The following is a 21,596-nucleotide window of genomic DNA, read 5'->3' as shown; positions in this document are numbered from 1 at the left end:
GCGCAATAAAATATTCCTAAATATAGCCACTGAGTAAAGTAAGAAATATTTTCTGAAATGTTAGATTTTTGAGCTACAGTCGCTAAACTTTAACTTGTAATAGGTAGGCAATGAAACACGTCGAAATACAGATATTTATTATTTACAGGTGCTCCTCCTGGCAAGCGAGTGATCGTCTTTGTGGACGACTTAAACATGCCAAAGTTAGATCGCTATGGCAGTCAGCCTCCCATCGAGCTACTTAGACAATATCAGGACTTCGGGGGCCTCTACGACCGAGAGAAGATGTTTTGGAAGGTATAACAAATAAAGTTACCTTGAAGCGGACTGATCTTTTAATAGGTAACATTAATGTAAGGACGTTGGATGTTGGTTCTATTCCTACTAAACAACCATGAGCTTTTTTCTAAAAAGTTGTATTAAAAAACAACAATAAAAAGGTTTAAACGCTTCTTAAATATATATTCTATAATTGTTGTACGCTTCTCAGATAATTAAAGACGTGACGATTGCTGCCGCATGCGCGCCACCTGGTGGTGGTAGGAACCCAGTAACGCCTCGATTCATCCGACATTTTGGTATGTTCGCACTTCCGTCGCCAAATGAGTTCAATCTCAAGACTATTTTCAACGTAAGTTTGCAACTTGCTATTTTAAGTTTCTGAATTTTGTCAATAAATATATCCAAACGAACGATTATTCTACCTTGGTGCTCCACTAATTACAGCGTAATTGTTTTAACAGAAAAGGGTGTTAAAAGTATTTTTACTGCAGGCAATTATGTCGGGCTTTTTGGCCGACTTTCCAGCTGCGGTGAAGCAGTGTGCCGGGAGCATGGTGGACGCTGCAATCGAGATATACGGTCGGATGTCCACTGACCTCCTACCCACCCCCACCAAATCTCACTACGTCTTTAACCTCAGGGATCTCTCGAAATGCGTCCAAGGCATTCTCAGGGCCGACCCCGGCGTAATCAGAGAACAGGTAAAATGGCCTAACGCGTAGTTGTAATTTCTGTTACTTATATCGAAGTGTTGTGCCAGTGTCTAAATGCATTCGCCGTGAATAAATTGTCTCACAAATTTGTATTCACTCAGTTGCACATCTTCAAACTTTTTGCTCACGAGTCTTTGCGCGTGTTCCACGACCGTTTGATCAACAGCGATGACAAATCCTACTTTTACACAATCTTAGCCGAGATGGCGTCGAAACATTTCGGACAAAACGTATGTTATTTTATGCAACGTTGATATGTTTTACGTGAATCAGTACTAAGATGTTGTCATTCATGACTCGACGCGTTTTTTATGTTTTTTTATCGATTTATGCTTAGATTGAACCAGAAACGTTGCATACCAAACCAATAATTTTCGGGGATTTTCTGAAAGTCGGCGCGGCCAAAGAGGAGAGAGTGTACGAAGATTTATCGGACCGGTAATGTCTCTATTTTATTATACATTCGTTGGCTTTGTATGTGTATTCACAACAGAATCTGGCCCTCCAACAGAACACATAATGCCGACGATTAAAGTTCTAAAATTTATTAATAATAGCTTTAGAAGCGCACCGCTCCGAACAAAAATCAGTCAGCAAGGTCTAACACTTTAATACAAATATGCATTTCGCCTATAAATGGCATCATCAGTTTGTCTGTACAAATAAATAGTAAACAATATATAAATGTAAATGTAAAATAAATTAATAAAATACATCCAAGATGAACAAAGACAAAGACAGTCTGCGTATAAACCCCAACCACTACTGTAAAAACAAAAGCAAAAGGAGCATGCGACACGTGTAGCGGCCGCAGAAAGCCACTGATAAAAACATTCGTTGGCTGGTTATTATTGTTTTACTTCGTGCTAATAATTTGGAGATTTGTTTGTGACACGCTCTTACTTTCCAGCATACGGTAATGTCGCCTGTTCAATAGGAACGCAAGTGGTAATTAACCCAAAAGCTTTGTTTCACTGTGAATTGTGCATTTTGTTGTGCTATGTACATTTATTAGAAAATTAAACGACAATTTTGGATGGTCTTTAAGAACTTTGACCCAGCGCCGATGCACTTTATTGTATAGAAAGTTCTGCAGGCCTATAAACAGTTATTATATAAAGTATGAACGACCATATTTTTTAAGAATGGACAAGGTGAAGACAATTCTGGAGGATTATTTGGATGACTACAACATGGCGTCCTCTAAAGAAATGAAACTTGTGTTTTTCCAAGATGCAATCGACCATGTTGCCAGGTAGACGCAATTTTTAACCTAACACACTAGGGATGGCTGATTTAAGACCAACGCCGTACTGATATCATTCTACAACTTAATTTAACCGGTATTCCAAACTGCTTTCTGTTTTTTTTTTTCAGAATCGTTCGCATGATTGTAACGCAACGTGGCAACGCGCTATTGGTTGGTATTGGTGGGTGTGGTAAGCAGTCGCTCACCCGATTGGCTTGCCATGTGTGCAACTATCAGTGCATTCAGATAGAGTTGACCCGAGGTTACAACTACGAGTCGTTCCACGAGGACCTGAGAAACGTTTATCGCATAGCGGGCGTTGAGGGCAAGGACACCGTATTCCTTTTCACCGATACACAGGCATGATATGTGTTTAAAGAAAATATTAGGCTTGTTTATAAATTAATCGAAAATAACTTGCAGTTTTCTAGTACACATATTCTTTATATATTTTCTTCTGGATCTCTTTAAGCTTGTCTTCTTGCTGTTAAAATTTAGACCTTTTAATCGATTTACAAAACCTTTAAGTAAATCTTAAAAGAAAGCAAATTTGTTACATGCTTGTGAACTCAGATCGTCCAAGAAGAGTTCTTGGAAGACATCAACAACATTCTCAACTCAGGGGAAGTCCCAAACTTGTTTGAAAAGGATGAACTGGAACAGGTTCTTGCCGCCATTCGCCCTTTTGCCAAGGACTTTGGCATATCTGAGGGGGACAGGGATGGTGTGTACCAGCATTTCATTGGAAGGTACGTGGGTCGTTCAACCTTGCGGTGCACAATTTTATGTTTTGCATTTATTTATCTGGTCATAAAATAAACATATATTTTTTTACATGTAGAGTGCGCCAGAACCTACATATAGTGGTATGCATGTCTCCGGTAGGCGACGCCTTCAGGGCCAGATGTAGAATGTTCCCCTCCTTGGTCAACTGCTGCACTATCGATTGGTTAGTATGGAGCATGTAATTTGTTCAAGAATGGCGCTGAAGAAAGGTTTAAAAAGTATTGTTCTAATCTACTCAACCTTCCACCATTCGTTACAAACACTTTTTAGTATTATTGCATTATTATATATTTTACGACGTTACAGGTTTGTGCAATGGCCGGAAGAGGCGCTATTAAGTGTCTCCAAGAACTTTCTGGGACCTGTACATGACCTTGAAGACGACATGAAAGAAAAAATATCAAAGCTGTGTGTTGAAATACACACCAGTGTCAACACAATGGCCGAAAGGTATACCTAAATCTATCAAATGGTTTGTCAAAAGACATACAAAATTGATACATATATATTCTAAACCAGGGGCCGGCAACCCCTGGCACGCGTGCCACTTGTGTTTTTTTTTTTGCATGGCACGCCAAATTGATTTAACGCGCACGTTATATCACCTTAAGAAAGAGCAACCATTACGTTACTAACACTAGGGCTAACTAAATGGTTGCACACATTGCCAGTTCGTGTCACAAATAAGTGTCTTAACTGTGTTGTATTTAATATTATTTTTTGTGGGCGTACTTGTTGTTTACCAACCGTTCGTATTACGTCACAATGCCCCAAATTTGGCGTAACGTTTGCTACGTTAAAGCAGGGCATTCTAAATCAGTGGTTCTCAACCGGCGGTCCTCGTCAACTTTCCTGCCGGTCCGTCAAATATATTACAAATTTATATCTCAATTGCAAAAAGCAAGATGTTGAAGCTTTGTCCATCAAATTTAGAACTTAGCCAGTTCCGTAATTTGCAACATTGTGACGTAACATAGAGTTAATGGTCTATTTCGGACTTTATCGTACGTCACAATGCTGCAAGTGTTGTGCCCAACTGTTTCAAAGTTGGCTACAACTTGTTTTTAAGACTTAACCTTTAAGACCTGTTGTACGTGAAAAACTTCAATGGAAACACGTATGATAAAAGACAGCAGCAAATTTTTCATTACATTGAAGTTTTCGTTATTTGCTTTTAAGTTGCATACTTTTGTCATAATTACATTTTGGGTGGATTTTAATTTTTGAAGGTCCACCGGTCCGCAAAAATTGTTCTAAAATTTTACCGGTCCGCAAGTTAAAAAGGTTGAGAACCACTGTTCTACATTAAAAGTAAGCAGATGTGTTTTTGTGCGACTGAGAAACCAACAGAAAGCGCAACTGATAGTTAACACTTCTAGGTATCGGCTGAAAAGCATCGAAGTATATTTCAAAAAAGATACGTAAATTAGATGTCAGATCACAGTAGGGCTGCTGAGTCGAACTCGGGACTCGAGTAAAACCAGGTAAAACTACTCGAGTCCGACGTGTGCGGCATGCGCAGTACCAAATTTATAAACTGATAAGGCAGCCAACTGTAAATTGTTAAGGTGAAATAGCATATGCTCGTGGCATATTTTCCATGACCCTATGAGTGGAATATCCACCTTAATTTAGTTACGAAATGGATGAAATACAGGCTGTAGAGTCGAAGTCGGACTCGGGACGCGATGAACTCTCATATTCGGCCAGAGTCGGACACGGATTGTTTTTAACCAACTCCGCAGCCCATAGAAAAATGTTTGGCACGCGAGTTGTTATATTTTGACATTATTCATAAACTGGCACACTGCGTACGAAAGGTTGCCGACCCTTGTTGTAAACCAACCCTGCACCAAGGGAAAAAACTAACTAGTTGAATTGGATTTCCTGACAATAGCTACAAATTGACTGCTAAGTTTGTAGATTAGTTATGCACGGCAAAAAATTCTAATGGTTCATAATCTATGTTAGTGTACCAAAAAAGTTATACCCATTTTATTATTTGACCACTAGCCCAACTTCATGTTGATAAATTAAAAGCGTTATCCTCAAAGTCCGATTTTTTAGATTTAGTTTCATTTGAAACCAATGCTGTATTTCGCAAATGTTCAGGTTTTACAAAGAACTGCGGCGACACTACTACACAACTCCTACTTCATACTTGGAGCTTATCAACCTTTACCTGACAATGTTGCAGGAGAAGCGAAAGCAATTGGTCACAGCAAGAGACCGATTTAAAGTAAGGAAAGCTTTTATTTCCGCAGAAAGTTGGTGTTTTCACTTCTAACTATTTGTGTTTTAAATCCCTCTAGTAATTTTGTTATACTATACTTATCGCGTATTTTATCCTCAGACTGGTTTGAGCAAATTGCTCGAAACGAACGACCTGGTGGATTCGATGCAGGAGGAACTGACTGCTCTGGAACCTGAACTAAAACGAAAAAGTGTCGAAACAGAGGAACTTATGGAGAAGCTATCTGTAGATCAGGAGAAGGCCGACCAGGTTAAGATTTGTTACCGGTTATCATTCCACTAAATGCATAAATGGCGTATAACAACTCAATCATGTCAAAATTGGTTTCGTTCAATTTTTTTTAAAGTTCATTTTGTATTTAACATTCATCTTTCAACGCGTTAAATATCGCTGTTATTTTACCATAATCAGGTGCGGAAGGTCGTGATGGAGGACGAGGCCGTTGCCAAAGTCAAGGCAGAGGAGACCCAGGCCATTGCTGATGATGCACAAAGAGACCTTGACGAGGCTCTACCTGTCTTACAGGCGGCCAACAAGGCCCTGGACGCCTTGGACAAAAGCGACATCGCCGAGATCAAAGTTTTTGCCAAACCACCGGACCTGGTCATGACCGTGATGGAGACGGTTAGTAAGAAAATGCACTAACATGCCTTCAAGTCGTTTGTTTATTTGCTGGTATGCAGCTGTGTAGATAGATGATATGACAACTTTCGCCCTATCATAAATTTGTATTTTGGCATTGATAGCATATGTTTTATGATTCAAATTATTTTTGTTACTACGAGAAAGAAAAATGCAAAAACATTTAGTGTTACTAGTATATTTATGACATAATTTTGTTAGCGAAATTAAACTAACACGACGAAAAAAAATCACTTTTATATTACACGTTCCCACTTTTATGTAACTGTTATGATTTATTATTGTTTTTCCATCAAGGTCTGTATTCTCCTAAGTGCAAAAACTGATTGGGCGGCCGCAAAAACCGTTCTTGGTGACCCGACCTTCCTAAAACGGTTGCTCGACTACGACAAGGACAATATTCCTCAGAGGACGATCAGCAAACTGACAAAGTACATTAACAATGCAGACTTCGTGCCGGAAAAGGTCGAACGAGTAAGTGACTTTTTGTTTCTTTGTCTATTTAAAAAAAAAATGAAAGCAGCGTACAAACCAGAATCAATTATTGATATTCCAGGGTTAGTGCACTTAAAATATACCTTGTTACCGCAATTAAAGTAAATTTTGTGAGTAATTAAAAAAAATGTATTTTAATTTTAGGAATTGTATTGTTTAAATATAACATTTTTTATTTTGTTTAAAAACCATAAAAAACACAAACAAATTAATTCAACATCTAATTTGTTGCGTTTAGTATTACCCCAACTGACTAAAACGTAATTATGAGCCACGTTTTAGAATGTCTCTATGTAAACCAAAATCTTGTTCGTAGGTTTCTAAAGCTTGCAAGTCGATGTGCATGTGGGTGAGGGCGATGTACACCTATTCAAGCGTAGTGCGCGAGGTCGAGCCGAAGCGAGAGCGTCTCAGAGCCGCTCAAGCCGAGCTTGACGTCACGATGTCGTCGTTGAGAGAGAAGCAAGAAAAACTGGCGGCCGTCGAAAATCAGATAGCTGAACTTCAAGTAAATGCTTTTTTCGATGAATTTTTCAGTAAGAAAAGCTATTTAGCAAATGTATTTTTTTAAATACACGTTTACTGACAGGGACACTTAATAAAGTGTAATAACATTTTAACCTTTCTTTCCTTTAATTAAGCACACCTTATCACCAAACGTTAAACAGAACAGAACATGTTGTTTTGTTAAATAAAAAAACGATATACTACCGAGTTATGTTGAAGGCACATCATTTTAACTCCTAGTATAACGCTGACAATGCACGTTGTCGTTATTGCACGTTGCACTTTTTCAGGCAACTTACGACGGAAGCGTTCAAGAGAAGGACCGCTTGATGAAAACGATGTCGCTCACAGCTGCGAGGATGAAAAGGGCAGGCAAGCTAACTGCTGCTCTCGGTGACGAACAGGTGATTTCTACAATTTAGACAAAAGTAATAAATTCGCTAAAAGGACGTGAAACCTACTTTAGCAAAATTCAGAATACAAAATTAGCAAACTATGCCAGGAATCTGAACATTAACTGGAGAATGACCTCGTTGTCGACACCCGTGCCGTCGAGAGGCGCATTTAGATTCTTTAACCAAGCTTAGTTGTTATCGAAACAAAGTTCTAACGTTTAATCCTTGAAACGAAGAAATATATTCCCAATGCGTTCCTGGTTTTAACGTAAGAAAAGTACTAATGCATTACATATAAGCATTGGACAAGAGAGACTAATAGCTCAAAAGGATATTTGTAAATTGAATGGTGTTTTTATAGGTTCGCTGGCAAGAGAAGGTCGAGGAGTACGAAATGCAGATTGACAACGTGGTCGGCGATGTTTTCATAGCAGCAGCTTGCGTGGCTTATTATGGCGCTTTTACTTCAACCTACCGGGACTTGCTTGTTATTAGCTGGACCGACACTTGTAGAAAACTGGTTAGTGCGATGGTCTTATTTTATTATGGCCTTGTTGCACGCCGCAATGTATTTGTCAAAGATTTTTATTGATATTTTTTTTTTTTTTTTTTTTTTTTTTTGTTGTCACAAAGTAACATTTAAATAAAACAATGTTACATTCTATACCACGCTTTTGACACTCTGTGTATCGCACTTGTTTGTTGCGTTTTTTTATTTCAAACTTTCGGTGTAACACACAGGACCTGCCGACCTCCGACAACTTAAGCTTGGTGAAGATCTTGGGCGACGCTTACGAGATTCGTCAGTGGAATACCGAGGGACTTCCCCGGGACAACGTGTCCACCGAGAACGCCATTATGGTCACCAGGGCCAGGCGTTGGCCGCTCATGATTGACCCACAGGACCAAGCAAATAGGTTAAGCTTAATTGCAGTATGGCTATAGAACTTGGCTCCTTCCGAAAATCCTAAAATAAATTCCAAAAGTTCAAAGGAGCGTATATTGCACAAATAAGCTATATTATATTGATGAAAAATAAAAAATCTAATCGAAGATTGTTTCACAAAACTAGACAAAACTCAAAATAATTGTTTGATTCCTACGCTTTGTTCAGGTGGATTCGCAACAAGGAAACAAAGAACGGCTTGAAAGTTATCAAATTAAGTGATCCAAACTTTTTGAGGACCCTGGAGAACTCGATAAGAATTGGGATGCCAGTGCTGTGCGAAGAACTGGAGGAGTCCTTAGATCCTGCTCTTGAGCCTGTCCTCCTAAAACAGGTATTTGGTGCCGACTTATACTCTAAGATACTTAATGAAAGACACAGAAATATATGTGTTTTAATAACAACTGTGGTCTAGCCCCTCGGAAGCTGCTTTTTGACCAACGATTACTGCTTTTAGTATCATTGTAGACTGTTGAACCCCTTCATTGTGAAGTTACTTGTCTTAACAAAATGTTGCAAGCATTGGCGTATGGTTGTTTCTCGACTTGTCTCTTTCTGAGCCTGTGTAGCTCAGTTGGTAGAGCGACGGTCCCGGTTGACCGGTGGTCGTGAGTTTGAACCTCACTACAGGCTAGTTGTTTTTCTGGCCTGCCCTGCTTGCATAATAGATCGACAGATTCGGCGAGTCTTCGATGGCTTTTCGGTGTACTACTCTAAGATAGTTAGTGCTACATTAGATTGTGTGCAGAAAAAACATTGACCATTTTTTGATATTAGATTCAGATTGAACTCATGACCTAGAAAACTTTGTAAGTCTTCCAACTGGGCTACGCAAGGTCTGTGGCATCGCATGGGAGAATGTGACTGCTGTATAGTCATTCATATCTGTGACAATGTTGGTTTATTTTAGCCATGGACTTGTTTTCTTAGTCCCAACGTCATACTTTTTAAAAAGGTGTAAAGCGGTTGGCATTTTTGCAATATTTAAATTTAATATAAATTTTGTCGGTTATGAAACTATGCTGTGTACATGCAGATATGAGAGTAGTTCTTAAACATTATGTAACATGTAAATTACTATATTATGTTTATTCGTGCACAGACATTCATTTCCGGTGGTCGTATGCTGATACGATTAGGTGACTCTGATATCGACTACGACAAGAACTTTCGCTTCTATATGACAACCAAGCTTGCTAACCCGCATTACTTGCCTGAAGTTTGCATAAAGGTAATCCAATTGTGAAATATTTGCGCCTGCTCTTTTAAATATGTGAGATTTCCTGAATATGTAGGATCAATTATAAGTTCTAACGTATTAGGTTACAATCATCAACTTTACTGTCACCAAACTTGGACTTGAAGACCAGATCTTGAGTGACGTGGTGCGTTTGGAAAGACCTGATCTGGAAGAACAAAGGAACCAGCTTATTCTAAGGTATCTTCTCAAAATCAAATAAGGGGCCTATCCAAACCAATCAAAGTTGGGTTTATAAATTGGTAGTTTTAAGAGACTCATTTTATACTGGTCTATTGCTATCGTTACCATTGTATACAATCATATCTATCCTATTTACAGAATTAACGCTGATAAGGCACAGCTGAAGTCGATCGAAGACCAGATCCTTAAGCTCCTCTTTACCTCGGAGGGCAACATCCTTGACAACGAGACGCTTATCAACACGCTCAACGAATCCAAACTAACGTCCGGAGTCATCTCAAAGCGCTTGGAGGAAGCCGAAGCCACCGAGATCAATATTTCTGAAGCGAGAGAAAAGTAAGTTAGACGATAATGCTTCTTACTTTTCTTTTGTTGATAAAACGCTCTAATGAAAGGTTCACCAAATCACAGCCCGTGGGTCAGTTCCGGCCCGCCAGTTTAATTCTTCCGTCCGCGGCATCATTCCGTTAAGATTCTAAAATACTGTTATTAGTACTTCATTAACGAAATTGTTTTGTCGGATGCAAAACTAAGCTAAGTTTTTATACAATTTTAAACTAAACGACAATATAAAAGTGCCTATATATCGTATTTTGATAGTTTTTTTGATAACGTTTATTTTATAATAATTAAGTCAAAAAACATCAATGCAAACTTTTATCCGGCACGCGATAGTCAATATTTACACTAATCCGGTCCGCGGTCTCAAGTCTTTCGCCCTTTCATGAAAAAAAAATGCTGAACCCTATTCTAATGAAATTAAAATAAAATGCGGACAGAAAAAGAAATGTAGTAATTTTAAATTTAATAACTGACCGTTTTTGGCATTCATGTTACTGTCTGTTATTTTTTCATTTTTTACGTATTACGCTAAATTGCTTTCTTTTTTGTGTTTATTGATGTTTTAAGGTCAACTTTAATTAACTCGGAGGCTAATTTTATAATTGTGCTGCCAAACAAAGCTATTTGGGTGTTTCGAACATTTGCTACTCATTTTGATCTGTATAATCTAACTAAGCCAATGGGCTTTTTAACGACAAGTTATTATTTATAGCGTTTTAGAAAATATAATTTTGCATTTTGACCACAGATACCGCCCCGTCGCTACTCGCGGTTCTGTACTCTTCTTTGTCGTCGCTTCGCTCAGCGAGATTGACCCCATGTACCAGTTCTCACTACAGTACTTCAACACCATTTTCAATCTGACCATCGTCAATGCTGAATCGAGTGATAACCTCGATAAACGACTAAAGACACTGATGGTTAGCAGCTGTTGTAGTTTAGCCGGAAACTTGGTGGCATTAATTTTTCTACTTATCGTAACAATGCTTATTTTTAGTGTAAAAATTGAATGGAATAATCTTTGAAACGACTTGCCACAGTTAATAATAATACTTGATTGTCAATTTCAAACTAATTTATAAAAATCAATTAGTTTGTTAACTGAGGTCCAATATCTCACTTACTTCTTGTTTGTTTGCGCTAAATCAGTACTAGTATAGCCAGTCAAAGAAAAAATATTTCGGAACCGGCGAACGTTGACCAGCGTTGTTGTTGTGCTTGCGCGACCCAAATCTTACATAACAATTTTAGGAGGAAACGACGTTCGCGATCTACAGGAACGTTGCCAGAGGTTTGTTCGAGCGTCACAAGCTGATCTTCAGTTTCATGATGTGCGTGGATATCATGCGTCAAAAAAATCTTATTCGCGACGACGAGTGGAATTACTTTCTCCGAGGTGCGGCGGGCATTGACAAGAAGCGACCCGTTAAGCCCGAAGTCGACTGGCTATCTGCTGATGTAAGTGATCCTTAATCTCTAAGTGGAAAATATACTTATTTTAACTTCATTTGGATTTAACTGGCTTTGTTTTCATACAATGAGATGCGTTTAAAGATTACGGGGTACGAGCAACAAAAATGTGAACGTTTGATTTACCAAAATAAAAATACTCTCTATGTGTTAAAGTAGGTTTAGTTCGTAGAATAGATGGTCACGAAAAGACACATATTGTTCTAAACCGATCAAAAAATCCAAAGAAGTATAGTTTGATTTACGCCGAAATTTCATGGAACTATGTATTTACCAGCTTTTATAGATTGGTCGAGCGATTTTGTGTGAAACAAAAATGCAATGCTTTCACTCTTTTACAGGATTGGATCAAATGTGTGGATTTGGAAGATAACCTAAAGTCCTTCCACGGTTTGACGGAAGACTTAACAAGGACACCCATTTATTGCGCGTTGGGCGAGCTGGAAATTAGGCTTAACCCAGAAAAGTGGGAAAACTACTCGGTAAGAAGATCGGGGACATACATTAAATTTCTGTATTAAAAGACTGTTAATGTTTCTTTTTTTTCTTTGAGGGCTCAGGGGTAGTGAGGTTAGCATTTTTTGTGTGTTTTTATTGTTCACCAAATGTGAACAGGTAACTGAGGGAAAGTAACGTGTGAAGTAAAGTACAGTAGATAAGAGTTGTGACTGGGTCCTTCCCATTGGCCATGAAAGGAACGGAAATTTTTGAACAAGCCAGTAGAGTCTGAGCCCAGTCTCCACTAGGGAGCAGGTGCCGCCATGGAGGTAGGGCCCGAGTTAAAAATGCGCGCGGTAGAAGGTTAACATTTTAACTTTTTGTTTGTGGTGGTGGGTAAGCAATAAAGTAGTAGGAAAGTATATAGGTGAGTATTGGTTGAATGTTTAGTTATTTTTTATTTTAGTTATGCTGCCCCCAAAACAGGTTTCTCTAGGGAAAAAGGCAGGATTCTAATGAACTACGGCATCCCCGGGGAGCCAGTTACCTTATTCAAATAGAACGGACTGTTAATGTAATCAGCATAGCTTCCAATTTTAGTGCAAACACTACGTTTTTGTTTCTTTTTGCAGGCCCCCGAGCCACCACCGTACGTTCCACCGACGCCTTCCGACGACGAAGGACAAACTACGGATGACAATGTTGGCCACTGGGAGGAAAGACTTACCATGTTCAATAAACTTGTCCTTGTCAAGAACTTTAAAGAAGAGAAGGTCGAATAAACAAACAAAAAACTGAATAGTTTTCTTTTCATAGTGTTATACTTTCTTTAAGATTAGTGAGTGGTTTGGAGTTGTAGTGATATACTTTGATGTCCACTTGGTTTGAAATCTGAATTAACTTTACTTAAGGGATTTAGATTAAAATATTGTTCAAAATAACTAAAATAAACCCAAACTACTGTATAGCGTTTCAAGATATCGAGCTTTAACTTATCTGGCTATCGGTCTTGTTTGTCAGATCGTATCGTCGGTTACCGACTTCGTGGTGGTCAACAGCGGAAAGGCGTTCGTGGAAAACCCTCCGATCACCCTCAGTTCTTTGTTCGCCGATATGACCAACACCACACCTCTGGTATTCGTGCTCAGTACTGGATCCGACCCGATGGGTGCCTTCCTCAGGTTTGCCAAGGAGCGCGACAACACTGACAAGTTGCAGGCAATATCCCTCGGACAAGGTGAGTAACCGTGTTTGCAACGTAGAAACGGAATGAATTGCGCAATACAATGTCGTTGTTATTATTGTGCCAGATTTTATCTTATTGCATTTTATTCACTGATGACCGAGTAAATATATATCGCTTTATTGAGTTATTACAAGCTTAAATCCTGTTTTTATTTTAAATGTAGTGTTAAAACCAAAACCAAAACTTAAACCTACATTTGGTATTAATAGCATAGCACCTAAATATGCTGAAATCGCAAATATTTTACGAGATTTAGGCCCGTCTTAAAACGGTATAATCTGAAACATGAAAGTACGATTTTGCTGGACAGCACATGAAGCAAGCAGTGCAATTGGGTGCACCTTAATATGTAATGCAATTTCAAGTTGTCCAGCAAGGTGCGTAACAGCGTGTGTTTAAATGAGTTTTTTATTCAATTTCAGGCCAGGGTCCGATTGCTGAAAAACTGATAAACACTGCGCGGGAAACTGGGGGATGGGTGTTCCTACAGAATTGCCATCTCGCCAAATCGTTCATGCCGAGACTGGAGGAAATATTTAAAGAGTAAGTTTTAGTTATGACAATCGTGCTCTTGGGATCTTTGAAGCAAACAGAATTGCGCCAAAATGCAAAAGTTTTATCCTACGTTTTTTAAGGAAAATTGTTACAATTTATTTTTAGTTTCAAGGAGCTCCCTCCAGAAGCGATCCATGAAGACTTCCGCCTTTTCCTTAGTTCTATGCCGACCAATTTCTTCCCTGTTAACATACTGCAAGGATCGGTGAAGGTATAGCGAAAAAAAATATTTGTTTGTCATTCAGCGTTTAACAATATTTTTTTAAGGTCACAAACGAGCCGCCTAAGGGGCTACGATCCAACATAAGAGGAGCATTCGCGACGGTCACCCAATCTTTCTTTGAGGACAACGCCCTAGGGATTCAGTGGCGGAGAATGATATTTGGTCTATGTTTCTTTCACGCGGCCATCCAGGTTACTTCCAGTTTGAAAATATCGATGCAACGTAAATAGTAACGTAATATTTGTTAGCGCCACCGTTATGTTTAACAACACCTTTCCATATATTCTCAAACCTTTTAAAGTGTCCGATATAAATAACTGCATACCGTTCGTGTTTGGATAATTGATCTATATACCAGCATTTGTCGTCTGTGGTTCGATCGGACATACTGTGTTGTCCATTGCAGTTTAGAAGGCTGTAACTAATATTCAGCTGTATTTTACTTTTCTTATTCGACTTGCAGGAGCGCAAGAAGTTTGGTCCTCTCGGCTGGAACATCCGGTACGAGTTCACGGACAGTGACCGCGAGTGCGCTCTCCTCAACTTGGAGCTTTTCTGTGCCGACGAGCGCATCCCGTGGGACGCTCTGATCTACATTACCGGCGAGATCACTTACGGAGGAAGGGTTACCGATGCAATCGACCAGAGATGCCTACGAACCATTTTGTCCAGGTATCTTGTCGAGGCTATGGCAGAGCTTTATCATAAATTTCGATTGTTTTTTTTGTTTTTTTGTATTTTTTTAACAATCTGATATGTTTTGCTTTTGTTAATGGTTTTATAGCTTAACTATATTTTTATTGCCTGTGCTATTGCGTAATTTTCTATTTTATTAAACAAAAACACTAATCCATTACTTTGCGTATTGGCAGATTCTTTAGCAATGATACGCTAAACATGGATTACAAGTTTTCTGAGTCGGGGGTGTACTTCGCCCCGGCTTTTGACAAGCTGGCGGAATACCAAGAATACGTCAATCAGCTTCCGATCAATGATGATCCAGAGATATTTGGGATGCACAACAACGCTAACCTCGCCTTTCAGGTAAGTTTTATTACTCATCCTGGAAAGACTATATTAGATCACGGGCCGGTTAAGTGGAATCAAAAATTTACCTAATTAATAGACTTGAAACAACGCCACTTCACGCTCTTTGACTTTTTCATAGCTTGCTTCGTTGGTAAAATAGGGAGGGTTATAGATTACATTCAGTAATTGAAAAATTGGATTTTCGGGCAGATTACATTCTGTAAATGGGATAATAACTTAAACGGTTAGTCAATAAACTTGTTGTTTGACCACAGCGACAGGAAACCGGAAACCTCATTGGCACGATCCTCGAGGTTCAGCCTCGCCTCTCATCTGGCGGCGATGGCAAAACTAGTGATGAGATTGTTCAAGAGCTGGCCGAGAGCATTTTGGAGAAGTTTAACATTTTTAAATTGGACATGGATAATGCTGATCAGTCGATGTTTCGATTAGACTCGAAGGGACGGTAAGAAACAAGCTCTCTACTTTTCACTATACTAAAGACTTTATTAAGTAATGATTCGCCAAATAATTTAGAACATTGTTGGTTCCAACAGAGTAAACTCACTGACAACGGTCCTTCAGCAAGAAGTGGAGCGCTTTCGAAAGTTGCTCAAGGTCATTATTGGCTCTCTACAGACCCTTAAGAAGGCGATCGCTGGTTTGGTAGTCATGAGCGAACTTATGGAGAGAATTTACTCAAGCTTTCTTAACAACCAGGTATTGTAATATACAAACTACTTTCACATGATAATACCATGAATCATATCAACCTTTGGTAGATGCATGGATATAACCTAGACCAGGTTTCGCCAGCAAGTCGCAGTTCACACAATACACGCGTGCAAATATAAATATATCAACACGTTTCTTGCTCAGCCAGAAATATTGTTAATCTTACACAGCAACAACAATGAGTATGTCACATTAACGCGAATTGTTATTCAGCCTGGTTGAATTGATGAAAAAATGGAAATGATTTTTAGGATTTTAGAACATTATTACAAATGTATAGATGTTGTTATTGCATACACCGAAATTTTCTTTAATATTTCTATTGACACCGTTTTACTATTTATTTTCCTTATTTCTTCGCAACGCCGGGTATATTGACTATAGTAAGCTATAAAATCTGTATGCGTCACATTTATTAATGGAAATAATAAACTTTTAATATTGCTAAAATAACGCTAAAATAAAAAATAGGTTATCATTTACCAATAAAATAAACATAATACGTTAGGTTTGTCTATGTCTTTTATAAGACTCAAAGTTGTAATTTATTTGTTGGGCCTAATGATTCCTATTGTTAAACAGCCATTCCATATTCTTCTTAGAATTTGTCTAATTTAAATGTTTAAAAGGTACCGACTTTATGGGAGGAGGCTGCCTTCCCCTCCCTCAAACCGCTGGGATCCTGGGTGAAGGACGTGGTCCTTCGATGCCACTTTACACAACGCTGGATCGAGAAGGGGCCGCCCAAGAGCTTCTGGATATCTGGCTTCTTTTTTCCCCAAGGTATTTTTACTACCGTAAGGGTCGAATTCATAAACTCGGATCAGGATTGATCCATGATCCTGGATCAATTGATCCGAGATTTACAATCCTGAGCTGGGTTTATTCCACAAAGTCGGATCAACTGATCCTGGATCAGTTTCGTGATTCGAGATGCATTTTTGCTTCAGCGATGTTTTATAACTTGAATTTCACGGTCGGGTGGTGCACTCGGCAATACAAAGATAAAGTAATTTAGTAGGCTTTTAAAATGAATAAAAACAAACAATTTTGGCAAAAATGATTTAATCGGCCTAATTAAGCAAGGTGGGTATGTGAATAACATAGAAAATATAAAGACAGACGCGGTCTCTAGCGTCCGTAAAAACGCGGCATGGTTTCGGTTTGAATTGTCAAAAATATATAATTGCATAACAACACGGCAAAAGCGAGATGCCAAGCATTTGTAGCAGCTGTGAAAGAACCTGAAGGCAAGTGGGGCCTCAACAATTCAACACGCAGAAATGTTTCTGGGAAATATTTATTGGAGCTGTGTAATAAAACAACAAAACAACTGTAAATAATATCCTTTTAATTCACAACAAAGACCAATTATTGGTTGTTAAAATAAATAACAGAAGACAACAACATAAATGGAAAAAAGAACAGCACGAGTGGTAAAGACAATAACACGAATAAAAAGACAAAGACATGAAATGAAAATATTACTGATTCGCAAATCTTTATCTGAATACTAGTTATAGCATTTTTGTCTTTTCTACTCTTGCTGTTTAAAAAAAACGGTTTATGTAAAAGAGTTTTGCACAATCTGCTGGCGATAGCGATCTCCAGCAATGTGCCCGCCCTCTCCTTCAACAACGACTGTCATTTCTTCCTTAATGGATGGTGGACCTGGTGATAATTTCTCTTGCATTTCATCTTTAAGCTTAGCCAGATTGTAAAGGAAGATCGTCGCAATTATAACTGGTAATGAGTTGGCCAGTTATAGACGCAAAATAATTCGAAGGCAACGAAACCTTTGTTTTAGTATACCGAAACTCCACCCGATTTTGTAGATCGTCTAGTTTTCTTTTAGGTAGTGAAATATTTTGTTGACTGTGTTCACATAATTTTTTACGGAGATAATCGACAATTGTATTATACTCTTTTCAGCATATACTGTAATTTTACAATGAGTCAGAACAGCGTTCATCGCAACCGCCAAGGTTAAAGTTATGATATCCGGCTTTATAATATTATAATTGAATTAAAAAAATATTACCGAAATTGTAATCAAGCCCCACAGAATGTAAAGTAGCTATATAGCGTGGTATTTATTATAAAATTTATAATTGTTATTAGAAAAAGTCAACAAAAATGCCTTTTCTAAATGACTGATCCACCTATTTGCCCGGATCAAAATCATGGATCAAGTTTGATCCGAGTTTGTGGAATGAAAACTGAAATGTTGATCCCGGATCGAGGTAAACTGATCCATGATCCGAGTTTATGAATTCCACCCTTAGAGAAAAAATACCTAAGTTGGTTGGTTTCAATGGAAGTTATATAAGTTGAATAAATAGATGTTATTTGAGAGCTGTGTAAATAACATTTTTTTTTCTGCCATCTGCTTTCATGGAGGTAGTTGTTTAATATTTTTTACTGTCTTGAAATTTATTATTTCGCCCGTTTACTTAATAAAACAAACATACACATACGTGTAGAACAACTGTAATTAAGCCATTCTAAACTCGCTTCTTGACCAACAGCAATGTATTACGTATCACAGTACACCGGTTGCCTTCGACAAGCTAACTAACCGTTTCGTTATCCTGTTCATAAGGCCAAATTAAAATGTGGCGTATACTTTTAGCGGTCATTTCACATGGCTGTTTTTGCGATGCGGCCACCAGACAAGTTAGTAGATGTTATTTTCATTTGTACTCACGTGGTGTGTTTGCGATCAACAATCCACAAGTATTAATTTATTCACGCATCCCCATCCGGTTGCTTATTTGTTGAAATCTATCCGGCATTTATATGTACCGGGTGTACCGTATAACTGTTGCAAAGTGACTATTTGTAATACTAATGTAGCTGAGGTTTACGGTAAAATATTGAAAGTTGTGTCTATATTTCCAAAGTTGTCTACAGCGGAATTATGTTTAATACCATATAGTATTAGGACCATAGACACCTTAAATAGAAGGACTGGTATCTTCTATGCTCGGTATCTGGAACTTGGGTCCCACCATAATTTGTGTCAAATACATGGTAGAACCTTCATTCTGTTGTCTCTTGGGGGGTTTTGAAGGGTGAGGAATTACTTTTTCATACTTTTAACCTTCTACCAGGTCATCTGAAGGTCATTTAAAGGTCAAATCACATAAAAATAGCGCAAAATCACTCAAAATATTGCATATTTTCTCCTTTAAACAACTGAAACACACAGTATGTTACCCTGTGACTGAATTAAAATCTATACATGGACATTGGACAGTTTAGCCTGGATAGTTCAACAGAAATATATCTTAGACGAACAACTTAGTTATTCTTGAAATAATATAATTGAAAGTTAATTTTTCTACAATATATATTTAACATTTTTAGGTAAAAATTGCTAGAACAATGTTATTTCAAGGGACTCATCACAATGAAATTTGTAGAAATGAGTAATCAAACTACTTGTTGGCATTCTAAAGCTACTTGTTCAGTTTTTAGTAGAGGGTTTTTCTTTTCTTCTCAAACAGCCGAGTTGTCTTTCTTTGTCACTGTTGTCAAGCACAAATGCTTTCAAAAGAATGTTTGATAAAGTAAGACATGCTCCTTGAATTACAACATTAGAATATCGATACGACGCAAAGCATGGCTGAGATGAGCTCGGCAGCTATGCAAGTTGCACTTATCAAACAGTTTATAGGCTGAGTGTACGAAATGTACTGTTGAGAGTAGAGGACTAGAGGTACAGTTAGTCCACCTCTATTTAAGTTTGCGAGAAACTCCGAATTAATCCGATGGTCGTCGTCATTTTCAGTTTCGATACGCAAGATATTAGCTCGATATTTGTGTTCCAAATATGCTTCTGCAGTTTGATTGTTAAGCTTCTGCGTCCGACATCGACCACCTGACCATGCACAAGAGGCTATAATGTCACAAGTTTCATTAAGTTACTTGAAACTAGTGCAGTTCTTGGTCCATGGTTAACGACACTCATCACGCATGTTAAACCCGAATATCGACCTTTCACATTCATCATGTGAAACCAATCAGTGATGAGTTTGACAAAAATGATGGTGCCCTCGTTAATGCCAAGCTTATTCTTTAGAGTTGAAAGAGCAGCAACTGTCTTGTCATTGAAGATCTGGCATACAAAAGGCACGCTTTGTCTCTGCAAAGATTTTGGGTATACAGCTGTGTATGAGATCTTGGTAAGACGGATGCTGTTTTTCCGGTCTTCATTGTACAGTGCTTCTATGTCCTTCCATCGTGCAAGAATTTATAGCGTCAATAAAGACTGTACCAGGGCCATGTCATTTACCATTACCTGCAACATTTGAATTGCATTTATCACCTACACAAGAAATTATACTACCACCAGCATCGTTCTCCGCTGCTAGAGCTTCCAGTAGAATTTTCTTGAGTTGATCTGAATTAAGTTTTTTATCAGGGTCGTACCAGACAATCAAAAAAGGGGGTACTAAATTTTCAACTTAGGGAATTCCCCTATGTCTAACGTTCATGAATAATGAGGTCATAAAAAAGTGCAGTATGCCGTCATAGAATGGTGGTTGCAAGACGTCATAAACAACTAATCATAAACAGCCAAAGAACGACCAGCAAAAGCGAACCTTTTAGACGCAAGGCGCCAGCTGCGAAATCACAGTGTGCAATCGTTAACTTCAGGCGAAAAAATCAACCAAGACCGTGAAATATGTTTGATTAATTGTGGTAGAAACATACATAATTCGACTATCAACAGCGTAGTTTCCTAAGTTCCATGAATGGAACTAGCGCTAAATTACAAGCACGCCTTTCGCCACTTGCAAGGGGCAAGAGCCCCAACCCCCTTGGATACGCCGCTGGGGGCAATGGATAATAATGTATAATATTTTTAACCTTTATAATAAATACATATCACACTTACAAATATTACTAATAATCGCATTTTTGAAATTCCAGGAATTCCAGGGGCAAGTGCCCCCTATGGGACAAATGTGGTCCACCGGTGTGCTATGGCCGCTTTGGTGTCGACGTTTGGGCGCCCTTTTTTAGACTGCGCCGTTGGGGCGCCGCTCTTTTGGCACTGGACTGTTTTCCCCTCTTTGGGGTCAGGGTGGGTAATGTGTGGGGTTACAATTTTGGTGATGGATGAAATTACAAGGGGAGTTACTGATGGAGTTAGACATGGGGTTAGCCAAAAGGTTATTTAAATCTGATTCGGGCCGTTTCGATCTTATTCCGACTATTAGGTATTAGCTCTATTTTGGTCTTATTCCGAACTGTGTTCCCGACCTTTTTTTGGTCTTACTGCTGGAGTCCCTTTAAACTTTAAAGCCACCTCTGAAGTGACCATGTGAACAGGCTTTTTATGATAAAAGGCAAATGGCTGCAAACATAAGTCGTGGTAATTACCGCACCTGACCTGGTTACTTTGTTTGTAGGCTTTTTGACTGGTGCGCTTCAGAACCACGCACGTAAGTACGATTACCCAATCGATCGTTTAAGTTTCCATTTTCATCCCATGAAGCTCTTCCGCGATCAGGCAGAATACCACGAGGATCTAATGCAGGTCGCTTTTGGAGAAGAACCGGAGGCTGATAAAGAGGTACGACATTGACTATAGTTGGTTAAGTGTTTGTTTAATGTCACAATTAAACCACATGTTTCACATATTGCCATGTTAACGCTGGAGAAATACTTCCGGTAACTCGCAATAAACCCTTAAACTAATTGATAGACCATAAAATCGATCAAGACAATGTATAGTGTATTGTTTTTTTATGTAAGATTTGGATCAAGGCCTATCAAACGTTTACTAACTTTACTGCAACTGAGTAAACCCTGAACTATGACGTACGTATAAAATATC

General features: G+C 38.6%; 1 protein-coding gene and 1 pseudogene across 2 annotated transcripts in view; one reads left to right on the top strand and one right to left on the bottom strand.

The window, feature by feature from the left end:
- The window catches only part of LOC146148479 (dynein axonemal heavy chain 6-like), a 66,232-nt gene that overhangs the window by 41,888 nt on the left and 2,748 nt on the right, over positions 1-21,596 (top strand). For both annotated transcript variants that reach the window (XM_083387851.1, XM_083387849.1), the window contains exons 44-79: positions 149-297; positions 491-631; positions 774-983; positions 1,097-1,225; positions 1,333-1,433; positions 2,140-2,250; positions 2,373-2,604; positions 2,818-2,993; positions 3,086-3,193; positions 3,337-3,480; positions 5,143-5,269; positions 5,384-5,533; positions 5,696-5,908; positions 6,224-6,400; positions 6,738-6,929; positions 7,219-7,332; positions 7,685-7,843; positions 8,065-8,240; positions 8,438-8,603; positions 9,372-9,500; positions 9,592-9,707; positions 9,849-10,046; positions 10,801-10,972; positions 11,304-11,510; positions 11,864-12,004; positions 12,593-12,733; positions 12,981-13,197; positions 13,629-13,749; positions 13,867-13,972; positions 14,029-14,175; positions 14,448-14,656; positions 14,857-15,028; positions 15,289-15,479; positions 15,571-15,733; positions 16,378-16,531; positions 21,169-21,332. In XM_083387851.1, the coding sequence (XP_083243977.1) occupies positions 149-297; positions 491-631; positions 774-983; positions 1,097-1,225; positions 1,333-1,433; positions 2,140-2,250; positions 2,373-2,604; positions 2,818-2,993; positions 3,086-3,193; positions 3,337-3,480; positions 5,143-5,269; positions 5,384-5,533; positions 5,696-5,908; positions 6,224-6,400; positions 6,738-6,929; positions 7,219-7,332; positions 7,685-7,843; positions 8,065-8,240; positions 8,438-8,603; positions 9,372-9,500; positions 9,592-9,707; positions 9,849-10,046; positions 10,801-10,972; positions 11,304-11,510; positions 11,864-12,004; positions 12,593-12,733; positions 12,981-13,197; positions 13,629-13,749; positions 13,867-13,972; positions 14,029-14,175; positions 14,448-14,656; positions 14,857-15,028; positions 15,289-15,479; positions 15,571-15,733; positions 16,378-16,531; positions 21,169-21,332 (5,723 nt within the window). The remainder of the gene's footprint in view (positions 1-148; positions 298-490; positions 632-773; positions 984-1,096; positions 1,226-1,332; positions 1,434-2,139; positions 2,251-2,372; positions 2,605-2,817; positions 2,994-3,085; positions 3,194-3,336; positions 3,481-5,142; positions 5,270-5,383; positions 5,534-5,695; positions 5,909-6,223; positions 6,401-6,737; positions 6,930-7,218; positions 7,333-7,684; positions 7,844-8,064; positions 8,241-8,437; positions 8,604-9,371; positions 9,501-9,591; positions 9,708-9,848; positions 10,047-10,800; positions 10,973-11,303; positions 11,511-11,863; positions 12,005-12,592; positions 12,734-12,980; positions 13,198-13,628; positions 13,750-13,866; positions 13,973-14,028; positions 14,176-14,447; positions 14,657-14,856; positions 15,029-15,288; positions 15,480-15,570; positions 15,734-16,377; positions 16,532-21,168; positions 21,333-21,596) is intronic.
- On the bottom strand, positions 19,218-19,763 carry LOC146148480 (uncharacterized; annotated as a pseudogene).

This window comes from Ascidiella aspersa, chromosome 4 (assembly GCF_963924565.1).
Source record: "Ascidiella aspersa chromosome 4, kaAscAspe10.2, whole genome shotgun sequence".
NCBI lineage: Eukaryota > Metazoa > Chordata > Ascidiacea > Phlebobranchia > Ascidiidae > Ascidiella > Ascidiella aspersa.
The sequence above is the reverse complement of the archived record's forward strand: the minus strand, read 5'-3'. Positions and strand labels throughout refer to the sequence as shown.